Source organism: Nanorana parkeri, unplaced genomic scaffold, assembly GCF_000935625.1.
Source record: "Nanorana parkeri isolate BGI_ZX_2015 unplaced genomic scaffold, ASM93562v1 scaffold979, whole genome shotgun sequence".
NCBI lineage: Eukaryota > Metazoa > Chordata > Amphibia > Anura > Dicroglossidae > Nanorana > Nanorana parkeri.
This window is the reverse complement of record NW_017307247.1, coordinates 577,751-593,615: the sequence shown is the minus strand read 5'-3', so window position 1 is coordinate 593,615 and position 15,865 is coordinate 577,751. Positions and strand designations below refer to the sequence as shown.

General features: G+C 41.6%; 1 protein-coding gene across 3 annotated transcripts in view; it reads right to left on the bottom strand.

The window, feature by feature from the left end:
* Nucleotides 1-15,865, bottom strand: part of RBMS1 (RNA binding motif single stranded interacting protein 1) — a 320,245-nt gene that overhangs the window by 61,142 nt on the left and 243,238 nt on the right. For all 3 annotated transcript variants that reach the window (XM_018566823.1, XM_018566821.1, XM_018566822.1), the window contains exon 3: nt 6,195-6,253. In XM_018566823.1, coding sequence (XP_018422325.1) covers nt 6,195-6,253 — 59 coding nt within the window. The remainder of the gene's footprint in view (nt 1-6,194; nt 6,254-15,865) is intronic.

Below are 15,865 nucleotides of genomic sequence, written 5' to 3'. Positions count from 1 at the left end.
GCAGCAACGTGAGTGGCATTGCAGTGACACTGTGTGAAGTCTTTTGCTGCTTACTCATGGGTGAACGGTGAAATCAGAGTCATCTGACTGAATTCCTTTCTTGGCCCAGTGATGCCATCTCCCCTTTTAAACTAGCAGGAGGGATTGCTACTGACACAAATAGCAGGGAACATGACGCCTTAGTATCTAGAGTCCCCATGTCCCACCCGTGTCACCACAGCGATAGCAGCTTTAGCCGTGCTTGAGGATTACGGCATGGCTTTCACGTGATGAGTGACTCCAGAAAAAATGGGTCAAGAACCATTTGCCTGCTAATTAAAGGGACAGAAGATGACTCTCCCCCATGCCTTTCACAGAATAAAGAATGCGCACCATCCAGAGACTCAATGTGTAATTAAGTGGTGCTTAAATTGACCCCCTTCTAATTAGCACAGCCAATTTGCACAACGCATAATCCTTTCAGATTATTAATACTGCTAAATAGCCTCGGGAAGAAACCAGTTCCTTTCTAAACGAGGACTTGAAATGTTTAGTGTGTCTGAGGAGCTATGTCTGAACTGGCAGAGGATTATTTAAGAAGTATTTAACCTTCTTATCCCCGCTTACCTTTTGTAATGTTTAATGGATTTAAAGGACAACATTGAATGAAAAACGATGCTATAAGGCTGCCAAGCATTTGGTGTCTGCAATTCTAGATGTTTTGTGTCACTGTACCGCCTTCAGTCTACTTTTTGAACTTTTAGAACTAAAATCTGGTTGTGTGTGGTCAGCTTAGAGTAAACATGTCATGAGAAAACCATGTTAGCTGCCATTGCTTAATTTCTTCTAAAAATTCCAGTTGGCTGGCTGTCATGATTTCCATTTTGCTTCAGTACTTCCTAAATAAAGGAGCGAAAGTGCAAAACAGGAAAGTTAGAGAAAAATCAGAACTGCAAACTTGTTTGGGATATCTAAAGCTGGCCATACACGGGTTAAAACTCGGCCAAGTCAGCAGAATTCAAGCAGTGTGTTGTCCTGTAAGTACCACTCCGTTTGACAAAACACGTTTTTTCAACGTAGCTGGTCCAAAAAATCTTGGGCAAGCACTGACTGCAGCAGATGGTTTGGATATTCTGACACACCCACCGCTGTAAGAATACAATAGCCCGGTGGTGGAAAATGAAGGACTGAACAAGCAAAAAAGTATAGGGGCTGATGTATAAAACATCCGACAAGCTTATAGCTAAGTTAATCTCTTTTGCACCGCATTACGACCACTAGATTGAGTCCAGGAGCTCAGGAAGTTCCCCATACTCCACGGCTCTCGTGGTCATAATGACGTGTGAACGACCACTCCAAGCTCACTCCCGGGATGGACTACAATCTCACATTTAGTTTACTCTACAACACACGCAGGAACCATGGGGAACAAAAGTACCCCCTCCAGAAGGAAGGACAGTGTCCACATCAAGTCAGAGATGATTTAAGGTTCTACAGCCAAAATGATAAACAGATAAGATACATTTTTGTTAATAGTTAATCAGCTCACCCTGTCACTGCAAGCCTGATATCAACTTTTAGGTGGCATGTGACATTTTCAACATAAGTACAGGCCCAGCGCTACCACAAGGCAAGTCAGGTGGCCGCCTTACGGCGCTGCAGGGTGAGGGCAGAAAAAAACTGCCCATTTTTACAAGTACTTGTACTTGTCAAAATGCCCCGATGTTTGCGCTATGTTTTTTTTTTTTTTCACTTACCTTCGGTGCGGGAGAGCAGCGTCGAGTCAGCGCTGGTCTGGTGGGAGGAGCTCCAGGTGGGGTCCTAATTTAGCTGGCCGGCGACTGCCTGAGGATCCCGCAAAACAAAACAAAAGACCAACGCACTCAACAATTTGTCACCAGTTATACAGTAAGGTGCACACGAAATGGGCTCTGCAGAAGACGTGTATCCAAACCTCTGTTATTATCGTTAGTGGTGAGACAAGTTGTTTTACATGCTGGTTTGTGAGTGTGCCATGATGCCTTTCTACTGTTTTGCCTGAGGATCCCGACACGCGCGGCACCTCAGGCAGTCTCCAGCCAGCTAAATTAGGACCCCACCTGGAGCTCCTCCCACCTTACCAGCGCTGACTCGCCGCTGCTCTCCCGCGCCGAAGGTAAGTTAAAAAACAACAAAACATAACACAAACATCAGGGCAAAATCCACCTTGCCTGTGTAGGCAGGAAACCTAGCACCGGCCCTGCATAAGTATATCTGCCATGTAATTGCTTTACATGATTTGGCGGAAAACATGAGTCAAGTACTACTACGTCATATTTTATGCTGTTGAGACCCGTCCGTTTTTTCTTTTTTTAACAGGAGACCTGTAAGTTTTTAGTGTTGTACATTAAGAGTGATACTATCAAGTGAAATGGGGAATTTTACTCACATAATCTAAAGTTATGGAAGTATAACCCCCATCTGGCTGGAATATACTGTACATGGAGCACCAAACTAAGGGTATCCTCCCCAAGGATGAAAAAATATCTTAACTTTGATTTTCAGAGATGGATTCTGCTTGGTCGCTATGGGCAACATCAACATGTCCTGTTGCTAAATGCACAATCTATCATTTCTTGGAGGGGATCAATACCTCTCTGTGCACACCTGGTTTTGGAAGCAAGATCAAAATTCAGGGCCAGATTTATGCCAATTTCACAGCTTTTCTGCACATACATGTTTTATCAGCATTACATTCGCAGGTGGGTTGGCCGGCGGCCCTTCATAAGTGTAAATGGGTCGTTTCTGTATTAGCTCTGTGCTTCTGCATCACCTGGCACAGTCTCCAGACAAACACCTGTGGCCACATTTTATTACATAGACCTTTTATTTCTTCATAAACAGCCAGTTTTGTTGTTCCTGTGCTGCAGTTTTTATTTGATCTGCCGTGCCTAATATTTTGTGGCCAATACAGACTGATACTGAACAGCCGGTGGGCTGATATTTGCCTGTCCTTTGTGCCAGAGCTCCACCCCCCCTCTATTCCTCAACCGCGCAGGCAGTAGTTGGACTCTTTCTTCTGTTGTACCCCAGCTGCTCACAGGGATGACAAGGGCCAACAAGTGCCCGAGGGGCCAATTATCACTCTCACAGGGTTCAGAAACCCTTCACTAGACTATGCTTCGGTCTGCGAGCATTGCTTAGAATGATTGGGCCATCTAAGGTTCCCCCCATACATGTTACAATCCAACCTTAGAATCTCAATACAATTACATGGAGATCGTCCATAACTACAGTGGATATAAAAAGTCTAAACAACCCTGCAAAAATGCCAGGTTTTGGAGATGTAAAAAAAAAAATCAGACCAGGATAAATCACTTCTGAATTTTTTTCCACCTTAATGTGACCTATATTTTGTATGTATCCGGAGTAGGGCTGCAACAACTAATCGACATAATCGATTATAATCGATTATTGAAAAAGTTGTCAACTTTTTCAATCATCGATTAATCGGATTCCTATTGGTTGGCCCTGTTCACGGCTCCACACACGCTGCGCGCCACACCACCTCCCCACCTCACGCTCGCCGCTGCCAGATTCGCCCGCCCAAATCCACGATTGGCACACGGACGCGGAGAGAAGAAGTAAGGAGGAGCAGGGGTGGGCAGATGGCAGCCGCCAATAGACAGGCCCGATCTCAGAAGCAAGTTGCTGGAAGACTGCTCAAGTAAGCCTACTTTTCCCTCCCCCCCCACATGGTACTCTATAATGTATTGCTAGGATTTGTATTCCTCTATAGCTGATGGTACATTGTGCTGTATATTATACATGGGAATACAAATCCCAGCAATACATTATACACTGTATGTATAATGTATTGCTGAGATTTGTTGTATTCCTATATAGCTGGTGGTATTCTGCATTGCGCTGTATATTGTACTATTGCTGGGATTTGTTGTACTCTATAGCTGGTGGTATTCTGCATTGCGCTGTATAGAGGACTACAAATCCCAGCAATAATACATTATACAGCGCAATGCGGAATACCACCAGCTATAATGTGCTATTGCTGGGATTTGCTGTACTCCTCTATAGCTGGTGGTATTCTGTATTGTGCTGTATAATGTATTACTGGGATTTGTAGTCCTCTAGAGCCTACGCCATTCTGCATTCATTGCTGTATAATTTTACACTTTTCATTTCACTATATTGCACACCACACTATTTTTTTTTCTCTTTTACTTCCACCCCTCCAAGCTTGCTCCTGTTATGGACTGCAATCTCAATACAAACTAGTAGACCCATCACTGGAGCTATTTAAAAAAAAATTTTTTTATTTTTTATCCGATTAACCGATTAATCGGACTTAATAATCGGCTAACTAATCGATTTTGAAAATAATCGTTAGCTGCAGCTCTAATCCGGAGGGCTTGATCCTACCACACACGTTACAATCTGATTGTACAATCTACTCTAGCCCTACCAGCAACTATGTAGTGCAAGGGCAAGCCTAACTGGATACAAATTGATTTGTTAAATTAGGTAGGGCTTCAAATTACATTGTTTTGGCACATTTAAAATTGATTGTACAAAGACTGTATGGTCATATTGTAACATCTGTGGTGTCCCCATACTCATATCTAATCTATTGAATCAATTTACATCCAATCAGACAGGCTCTGGCACTACACACCTATTGGTAGGTCTAAAGGAGATTATACAATCATACTGCAATGTGTGTGCTACGTTTAAGGCCACAAAAGATACGTTCGGCTCTATACTTCCAGTGAAATGACACATTCCAGTAAAAACTGAGTTGAACTGAACTCGGTCAATAAAATCTCAAAAGTCATATTCAATGTTTGTAAACCTGCAGCTTTTATTAAAACATTACCTGGAGATCTGGGCAAGAAGGTCGTTTTTAGGGTTTGTATGGTGACAACGTTCTGTCCCTGTCTCCCAACTGTGCTCCAGAGTCGTCACCTTGTCACACAGGTTTCTGATGGGGACTACAAGTAGCCAGTTCAACACATATTACTTGAGAAAACCATGCAGCCACCACTGGAGTTTACCCACGTAGGCAGGAATTGGCTGCATTTATATTTTAAAAAAATGTATTTATTGTATAGAGTAGGCTATTACAGAGATCATGCTGATAGGAGAGGGTGTAGGGGTGGCATCGACAGTGTTTTGCTGTTTTCACACTATGCAATCAAAAGCTCAGCCAGATTCATGGCCAAGCTATGTTACTTTAACTGCAGTGGAGAAAACTGAGGGACTTGGCTATACTGTTTAGCTACACTGAGAGGATCTCAAAGTGGATGAACAGAATTGCAAACCCTTTGGCAGGTACAACAGATCACTAATAAGTATTTTAACTGTCATTTAGCAATTCCACTTTAAATCCAAACTGAACCCTTGCTATTACTGTAGGCTATATATAGGCTATATATTCAGGCTATATACACAGTAATACATATGATGGCCTTTTACATTTCTTAATACTAAATGCTGCAGCTACCTTGTGCTGGCAGCATGTTGAAGGGTCGGACTGCTGCTCTCACACACAAAACAGCTGCCAAGGTCTACAGGAGTCCAACATACCTGCCATCACAATGCTCAAAGAGAGAAGCTCTGTTGACTGGAGTAGTATGCAGATGGGCGTTTCAAACTGCTAAAGACCCCTGCAGCTGCTTGTTTGTGTGAGAAGTGGTCTGACTCCCCAACGTGCTGCTAGCACAAGGTATTTTGGCCCTTGCTGTAGCACTCAGTGTTAAAAAAAAAAAACAATAAAGACCAGTATATTTGTTACTATATATGTAGCCCGACTGCATTACAGTGATAAAAAGTAAGGGTTCCCTTGGGCTTTAAATCTTGCACAGGAAAATGGTAAATGAATGCAATATATTTATTAGATACAAAGGCTTCTTCAGCCTGCATGGGACTGACATGGTGTTTAGATCAGCTCTGGCTTTGCGCAAAGGCACTTGACTTATGGAAATTCCCAACCACACTGTATGCCTCTAGTTGTCGAGAAAATGAAAGAGGGTGAAAGAGAGAGAGAGAGAGAGAGAGAGAAAGAAAGAGAATGAGGGAGAGTTGCACAGCACAGAGTGATGTTGGAACATTTAGAACCTTGCACACGAAGTTTCTCTTTAATGCAGGCATCCAATGTAAACAGTGAACACTAGAATTTAGGGTGAAAATTAAAAAATGTTGTCATTCTGGAAACATACCTTTACATTTGTTTGTTGTTTTATCCAAGATAGCTTTTGTGGAAACAATCTTGCCATATCTAGGAAAAGAAACAAAAAGACACATTAATATTGCTAAATACATACTGATCACTTAAACTGACACTAAACTCAGGAGTTAAATCTTAAAAATGCATTCAACTACCTTAACTAATAACAAAAATGTATCTTATTTGTGTATGACTCAGCTGTAGATCATCAAATCATCTCTGAATTCATGCTGACACTGGAGGGTGTCTTCTGGAGGGTGGCTACTTTTGTTCCCGTATGGTCCCTGTGTGTTATGTAAAGTAGCCACCGCTGCAAGCTCGCTCCCATGATGGACTACAATCTCATGTTTAGCTTACTAAGTGGTATTGAGATTTTAGTCCATCGCAGGGGGTGAGCTTGGAATGGTTTATACATTGCAAAACACACGGGGACCATGTAGCCACCCTACGGAAGGAAAGACAGTGTCAGCACCAATTCAGCGATGATTTGAGGATCTACATCTGACTGATGCACACATAAGGTACAGTATTGTTAACAGTCAAGGTGATTGAATGTATGTTTAAGTTTTAACTCCTGAGTTTAGTGTCACTGTAATAGAGGCTTACAAAAACTAGGTACAGAAAAATGATGCCATAAATCTGGTAATTTACGACTTATGGGAAGAGTTACATTCCCATACCATTGCATTTCTAGCAGGTCCTATTATTGCTACATTTGGAAAAATCAGTGATGACAATTGTCCTAAACTATAAAGTCTGTTGGCAGTTTTTTCTCCTCTCCTCTACAGATCTCTCATGTCATAGATGGCAGTTAGGAAATTATGCAGCCTGAAAATAATCAAGTATGGCTGCTCCAGAATACAATTCGCAAAGGGAAGTGAATGACAGCAGAAACTATGGTCATTTTTTATATATTAAAAGGTCCTCTTTGAGGATCAGTTCACCCAAAATTTAACAGAGTCACCCAGAAGCTTAAATGTGAATTAAATACTAGAATGCCTTGCCACACATTGCGCCCTGATGGCTTTAGTCACTTAATAACTTCCTGTAACTGGAACAACAGCAGTCATGCAACTACGTTCCGGGCTGCATCTATTTTTAGAGTCCAATACCAGGGAGTTTCACAGTTTGCGTATGATTCCTTGTCAATTCTTGTATTCTATGTTACAAAGAGTAGCCGGTGTGAGATTACACAACTTGATTCAGTAATGTTTTCGGAATGGGCAAAGACAGGAACACAGGCAAGATATCACATTGCTGGAGTGCCTTATGGTGGCCAAAAGTGTATAAATATCATTTTTTGATCTGCTGATCTAACTAAACAATTTGAAGCGCCAATCAAGTGTGTAAAACATAATGCCCAACCATTAACCAAGAGGGTATATTTTTGTGACCTTCGACACATCAATTGTCTGGTCCAGAAACTTATGGATTGATTTTCAGCGATTTGCATGTAGAGCCTGTATTTCATGTCAGAAAACTGACCATATGTACTTATCAATTACAGAAAAAAGTGATTCAAATGAATTTTCAATTGATATTAAAAATTGATCAACAAGGGAGGTGGGTATTTATGTGTGTTGAGTTGATAAAGCAATTGATGTGCCATGGAATGTAGGGTCTTGGAAACTTTTCTGCAGAATTTAGGACCCAGTCAGTCCATTTTAGGGGTCAACAAGCAATTTTAGGAGCTAGGACTCTATTACCAAGACATAAAGCTCAAGAACATTACACTGTTTTGGACACATTGGCTGTTCTTTGACAAGGACCACCACCAACCCACTTATCACCTGTCCCTTCATTGGTAAGTTTAAACCGACCAGACTGAACCACACCAAATCAGTAGTGATTATGTATGGTTTATTCAATGACAACCAATAAATTGTGTTGAAGTGTTTCAGCTCAGTAACATCCACACAAAACTGATATACAACATCTGCAAATAGCTTTTAAAATATGTAACCTGCACTGCCAGGAGTAATGAAGGCGCAAAGAAGAAGCCTTATAAAGCTGATTGTCAGCTCATGAACTGGTTAAACATGTGAACGAAGTCTTGGTTTCCATTTCCTCTTGCGGCTCCTCCTCAGTGAGATATGAGTGTGTGGGGAGGCCCTGCCCTACATTCCACGGCACATTGCCCAACCCACGTCCTCTGGCTCACTCTGGATCCTATCACTGACAGGAACATGGCTTGTACAGCCCTTGTACTTGTCCACAGTCATGACAATCCCAAGAAACCAATAGTGATTAATGTTTGCTTTAAATACAATGACACAGAGTGAAGCCAATATTACTGTTTACAATGCTGTACAATGAAAGAAACTCCATCAAGCCACGCTAACAGGACACACATGACATTCCATTCTGCCTCATAGGCGTCATGAGGGAGAAATGTTTTGCTGATGGACTCTAATGTGACTCTAGATAACGACTAAGATTATTTATTTATACTTTATCTTCAATCTGAGTATCTAGGAATATTGAATGCAAAACATCGTGAAACTTATACGAAGGTAGTAGAAAAGTTACTGTAGACATAGCAACCTATCCAACGTTTTAGGATTTTTCTCACGCAGCTGGGCGGATCCCGTCATCTAAGTCGGGATTCGCTCCAGGTGCGGCGTCTCAGTATACCGCGAGCTGTAGCTCGCGGTATACTTAGCTTAGGGTAACGGGAGGACGCTAGTTTGTGTCCTCCCGTTACCCCAAGGAGAACTATGGAGAAAAACACTGACCCCATAGTTCACCTTTAAGTCTCAATTTTTTACATATATCTTCTGCTAGCAAGCAGTAGATATATGCAAAACATAAAAAATAAAAAGTTACCAAATAGGTGAAAACTTACCTCTGCTTCCGCCGCTCGCTCTTGGCTGCAGAATCCAGCTTCTAGAGTGACCGTGCAGGAGGATGTGTGCAGGCGCATGCGCAGTGGAGACAGGAAGAGACAGCAGTTTGCACTGGATCAGAGACTGGCACCAGCGCTGGCTCAAAACGACTGGAAGGAAGATGATGTTCAGATCAAGAGGGATCACTTGAAGCAAGTGCTTTAGGCCTGGTTCACACCTAGGCGGCACCGTTAAAGCATGTTAACAGCATGCGGTTAGTTGTGTGCTGTGCACATTTGTATGCGCGCTTTAACATGCATACATGAAGACGCGCGTTTTGATTGGCAGCTCATAAAACATTGTCGGCAGTGGAAGAACACGCGTATAAACGCTCACAGAAATGTGCAACATGTTTTTGTCGTACGTTTTTGGCCATTTCCAATGAAGTCTATTGGGTAAAAAACGCTTTTAACTGCCCAAAGAAGCTCCTGTACCTTTTTGGACATTTGGTGTTTTTCTGCTGGAGGTTTTCTGCTCAGGTGTGAACCAGGGCCATTGAAAATCATGGGATTTCTGTTGGGCATTTAAAAGTGCTTTTTGAACTGTTCAAAATCTCCTAGGTGTGAACCAGGCCTAAGGGCCCATTCACACCACATCCAGATCATCTGCAGACCAGACCAGGTGGTTTCCGGACCCAAAATGCATCTTAATGTATGCCTATGCTATTTCTGGCCTCTGTTCACACCAGCGCAGTCCGTTCCAGACCAGACCAGAAAAATACTGCATGTCTCATTTCGTCTAGTCTGGAAGGCACTGGAACTGTGGCAGGTTAACACCATTTTCTGGACCGGATCTGGTCCGGAAAATGGTGTGAACCTGTCCTAAAGCAGCATGGGGGGGAATTTTTGACTTTAATGTCACTTTAATAAATAAAATCTACTATGGGTTTTAAAATAGGACACTGTCTATGTTGCTCCTGTGGCAGACGGAATGTGGAGCAGTTGCCCAAAGTAACCAGTCAGCTTCTCTCTTCAGTTTGTTCAGTTAAGCTTTGCAAATGAAACAGAGAAGCTGATTGGGGGCCGATAACAGCTTTCTATGATGTGGCATCAGTGATGCTAATCACTCCACTCTGTCAGTCTATTCAGGCAGCCTGCATGACTCTAGTCAGGATAATGAGTCAAGGTGGCAGTCACAGAAGTGGAGGCATTACTAGTGAACATGTTACAGGCTTTAAAGGAGAACTATGGGTTACACCTTATTTTGCATTTTTAGTTTCCAGTAATGTTCAGGATCACTTCTCAGCACAGAGCTTAGCCCTGTCCACTGTATATTACACTGAATTGTAAGCTTATGGCACAATTTTTATTACAGGAGTACATTGAAAAATGTATTCTTGTATCATAAGAGAAAACTAAAAATTCAAAAAAAGGTGTACCAATAGTTAAAGTTTAAAGGCCAACTCCATTCACAAGTGACATTTTGTTTTAGCTCTTAAGAGTCCAATGCTAACATTTGTGCATCCTCCAACAAGGACATAACGAAGATGTTACTCTTGCGTATATGTGCTCACCGATTATTTGTTTACATTATGGAGAACCCAATAGAGGGAGCATGACACCATCATTTGGCTTTGCAATCACCCCAACGGTTGGTGAAACTGTAAACTTCTGAAAGCTTTTCGCAGCCATGCAATTTACAAATAAAGGGATTAAATCTGCTGGCATTTAGCACTACAAAGCTTAAAAAAAACTGGTGGTGCTTTATGGTATAAACTACTTAAATAAAAATAAAAGAATTATTAGTAATAGAACTTTGCTCAACATGACCAGGGAAATAAGGAGGTCAGCTGTTTATAAGAGCTAAAATGTAAATGCACTCCAATCCCAAAAAAATTATACAACGATATTGATTGCATATCTCCCTGGACTATGTGCTGCTTGCTAGGCATGGCAGCTGGGTTTCTGGAATGCCAGGCACACCTGCCTTCTGTATCCGGACCACAAGGATTGATGGCAGATTGGAGGTCTCAGGAAACAGCCACCTTTTCCTTCCTTCAGGAACAACATGACTGTCATTAGACTGACAGGAGCACAAAACTAGGAGTCAAAGGGATGAAAAAACGAATGTAATATTGTCTCTCTGGACCAAATGCCTGGCCAGGAAGGAAAGATGATATGCATTGCCGAAACCTTTATTAATTCATTCATACAAAATCAAAGCGCAATATAATAATTTTTTTCTAAGGGCAACGCCTCTACCTTTTTTGTGTTTTCTAAACGCATACTTTTTGTGTTCTGCAATTAAAGGTACTCTCTAGTCCAATACAAATATGCTCTATTCGCACTTTGTGCAAAATAAAAACAAACAACTTTCCCAATTTTTAGTATTAATAGATATGCATTTTCTTGCATGTTAGCACACTAATGCAAATTTGTATAATATTTTTAGCAGATAGGTAAATGGTTTCACTTGTTGCCTGAAACTAGTCTTTAAAGAGACTCTGTTGCTTTGCCATTCAGGAATGCGTGACAGCCCCTCTTGGGAAATACCCAGTCCATCCAGGTATGGGGAAGCATATAAGCTCCTCCCTTTCGTCCCAGGGTTCAGTGCCGGGGCAGTCAACTGTCAGAACCGAACACTTTCACATTCAGGTTTTGAGGAACTCATTAACAGAGTCACTATTAAAATAAAAAAAAGCAGCTTTTGCTTCAATACTCAACTTCAGCCTGGCTCTGCCCCATCAATCAAAACCCAGCTCATCCACCAGATGGTGCTCTTTTTCCTCTGAATTCATTCCCTCTGGGTAGTGCATCACCACTATGGCCTGGGCTAAGAATAGAGTCCTGCAGAGAATGGTGTTGATGTCATAACGTTAATACAGTTGTCTGCCTCCACCACAGAGAGAGGACCATGGGCCATCATGTGACCAGTCAAAAGACAGCCGGATTTAAATAATGTATAAGGGGAATTTTAAAAAAATTGGTGCAGTTGCGAGTTTTGATGCTTTGTTTGGTACTTCCTTGATAGAGGGGGCAAGGTTAAAATGGCAGCAGAGGAAGGATGTTATATCACCTTTTGAAATAACCCAAAGGCTTTATAACTGAAAAAATAAAAAATAAACTCCCTACCATATGTGTCATATGCACATAAGTTAATTTAAAAAAAAAAAAGGTGGTTTGTTAACATCCAAGCCTCACTGGATATGAGCAGCACATGTTTCCTCAATTGCCCTCGGTATACTGTTGCCCTGAGCCAGCAGAGTGTGTCTGACTATGGTAATGCACATAGCCTGAAAGTAAACTGCCACTTGTGAATTCCCTTTAGGCAAAACCGGTAATGTATTTGTTTACAAAACACACAAGCACAAATGGTGGTGCAGAACACAGATCAGGTAGACAAGTGTTGGCTGCGACCGTACCTCTATAAAGGCTGTAAACTCTGGGAAATGAGAGAAAGTGTATCAAGGAATAGGATTTAATAAGATAAGGCTTACAGAAGGTTACAGGGCACAAGAGATGTGCATAGGACCAGGTTTTTGAGGTACCGCATATTTCAGCTTGCCATGTGAGGCTTTGTCGCCGCCAGAAGACTTTCCTGAGCTCCAGATGTCCAGAGAGATCAGAGAATGGTCAGACATGCAAGTATGATTTGACCATCAAAGTCTTCAGGTTTAGCTAGAGCCCTAAACAGCAATGCTCCCATCACTTGAGAATTTTTTATTTATATTTCTATTCTTTGAGAGAATCTTTTTGTTATTAGTTTTTGAATAGGGTGAGGCAATTCAATATTTTATTTTTGTTGCTGTCTGGAACTCCATTGGGAGATTTCCCCTCGCTTTGTCTCAGTGACATCTGTGCGAAATCAGGACAAAAAATACATCGCCTGCATGTGTGATCATAAACTTTCAATACTGGAAAATCTTTTGAACTCTACACTCACTTCAACTGAAGTGAGAAAAAAAATGGCTTGGTTGCGCAATTTTTTTAATTCATGCTATCAAAAGTCATCCGTGTAGCTCTAGTGTTAGGGGAATGCCCATGCCACGATTGGTTTAGACATCTAGAAGGTAACTAAATGTATGCAGTATTTTTGGTTAAGTACACCGTCTAGTATGCAATGCAATCATAATTGAGATAAAGTCCAGTTTAGAACCCTTCGGCCTTCAGTTCTGTTATCCTCACCCTGCCCACCTCTAGAGTGCTCTTAGGAAACATTAAAGGCGGATCAGTGACACACTGCCTCATTTTTGTAAATGTACATATCACACGCGCCGCCTTTCCATATCCTAGTCTCCAGTACTAGCTACAACACACCCATTGTCTGTTGCCTGCCTTAGGTTCTAAACAGACATTTTTACTGCTTTTTTTGCATTATGTTTACACATGTGCAATATCTGGTTTAACTTCCCCAAAACACTATTATCTAAGTTGTTCCAGGAGGAAAAATCCCAGGAGCAACGTAGTCAATGCTCCTTCAAAATGTTATAGCTTACGCTCAACTTTTGAGGTTTTTCCCAAGTGCTGTCAATGGAGCTGGCTCCTAAAAAACATCCTGCTGGCTCCTGGATTGGACAGACTGGCTCCTGAATTCCATATTAATTCAGGATTAATTATTAAATTAATTCCATATTAATTTGTCCACACCTTGGTTATTCTAATATGTGAACTGCAGCATATCAATGTGCTAGTTTATTTATTATTGAACACAGTTTCCCTTTTGAAAAACATGCAACACACCTCTAACTGAATAAGAGTTCATGCAACTTTGTTTGTCTCACTTGTTACATACACCACACTCAAACACAAAACTATAAAAGCAGTTTGGCAACAACATCTTATTTACAATCTGTGTTCCACTGTCATGCTAGTGGGGCCCACCCAATGGACCTCCCACAAACTCATCACACGTCATCCTCGTAAATTCTGGCTTGGGTTAGGGAGGATGCTTCATAATTACGCAAGTTAAGAAAACATCTAGCATTAAAGTGTAACTACAACTTACAGCTCAGAAAAAAACCCTAGTATGTGCTCATACTTTGCATTTAGAACTTTTTATAAAAATGTACCTAACTAAGCCAACCTCTTGTTGGTAAGCTTAAAAGTTGTATTGCCTGTTTGCACGGGTTAGGCTGTAGAAGACTTTGGTGACACGTAAAGTAGTCATGTGCTTTGCTTATGCAGAGCAAAGCAACAGTTTCTCTTTAATGTTTGCCCCCACAGAAGGCCACAGGGCTAAAGACTCTCTCCCTGCCCCAGGTGATAGTGATCGGGTCCTGAGTGGCCAATCACCAAGCAACGGTGCGGTTACATGACAGGAAGGGGAGTTACATGACTTCCCATACCCAGACTTATGGAGTATTTATTTCTCACTCTCAGCTGCTATTGGAGTGTGGCGGGGGAGCGTAGGTATTTGCAGATATGGGGGCTGGCATTGTAGTGAACATGTTACTTTTACATGCATTGGGAAAGCACAGGTTCACTTTAAGGTGCCTACAAACATTTGAAAATATTTACCCAATGTAGGCAATTATGACCCCCCTGAAAGATATTCCCTGGCTGAGCCTTCTAAAAGGGAAGGGTCAATCAGGCAGGCTGGATTTTCCAAGCCAATCTCTATTGTTTTCTCCTGGGACAGGCCAATGCCAGGAGTTGTTTGCGGAGTGATCCCCCTACGTATAAACAAAAATTCAAGTTTTCCCAATTAAAACATATTTTTGTAGAACGATCTTTCATATACGTTTGCTGGATCAGAAGGACAGTTGGTCCCTACCTAATAGCTGTAGGCAGTTTTACACTGCTGTTCTAAGGTGCTCACTTACAACTGCAACCATCACCCCCAATTATCCCACATGGTGGCCTCATAGCACAGCTATGGTAACAGGCAAAATATATGAAAACATTTAGACTACAAACTACATCCCGTATCAAAGAAAGAATCAAATAGCCCCCCCCTATCTCTTATCTTCAAATCTGGTGCTCTTTAAAAGTTTAGCCTTTTATCACTGGCTATCACTTAAAATTGAGTTTAGGCAATATCTAGCTGCCATTTTGTTCCAAATGCCCTTTTGAGATGAATCATGGCAACCAGTAGTTGAAAAGTGGCCAGGCAGACATCAAATGGAAGAATTGCAAAGAGAGTAAACTCGCCTGAATACAATGGAGAAAGTGATAAATGTGCGGCAAAAATGCTACCGGTAAAAGGTTTGAAAACTGTGAACGCAGGCTTTAAAGAGAATATAATAAAACCCAAGTCATGGAAAAATACAGCCGTGATTCCAAATTTGTCCTGATCACCGCAAGAGAATGTTTTCACTCTAGTTTTTCCCAGAACAGGAAACCGTCTGAGGCCTTTGCAGTCGTAAGTGGGATGAGTAATGCAATCAGATGAATGTGAGTCCCCCCTCTCGCCTGGACGGGTGGGGGAGACACATGGAGAGCAAACTAAATGAGAAGCAGAAGATGGAAATGAGTAGCAAGAAGGATGACTCGGTACTTCTGACAATCAAAGCAAACCAAAACATTTTGATAAAACCTGCAAATCAGTATATATTTTTTTAAATCTCTTTAGAACCTGTAGAGTGGTGGCATACAATACGCTAAGACTGAGTGAGCAAGCATGCCCCACAATGAGTGCACCACCCACTGTGAGTTACAGTGTCTGAGAAGGGGGAGCGTGTGAGACACAAATAAAGGAGGATTTATTTGGCTCAGTTAGGGAAGGTAAAGTTTTTTTGTTTAGTTTGTGAGACTAGTGCATCACATAGATACTCGATTTCATACCTGTTTAGACTATCATACAGGACATGTAATGTGTAAAAGGGTGTAGAGGTTCACTT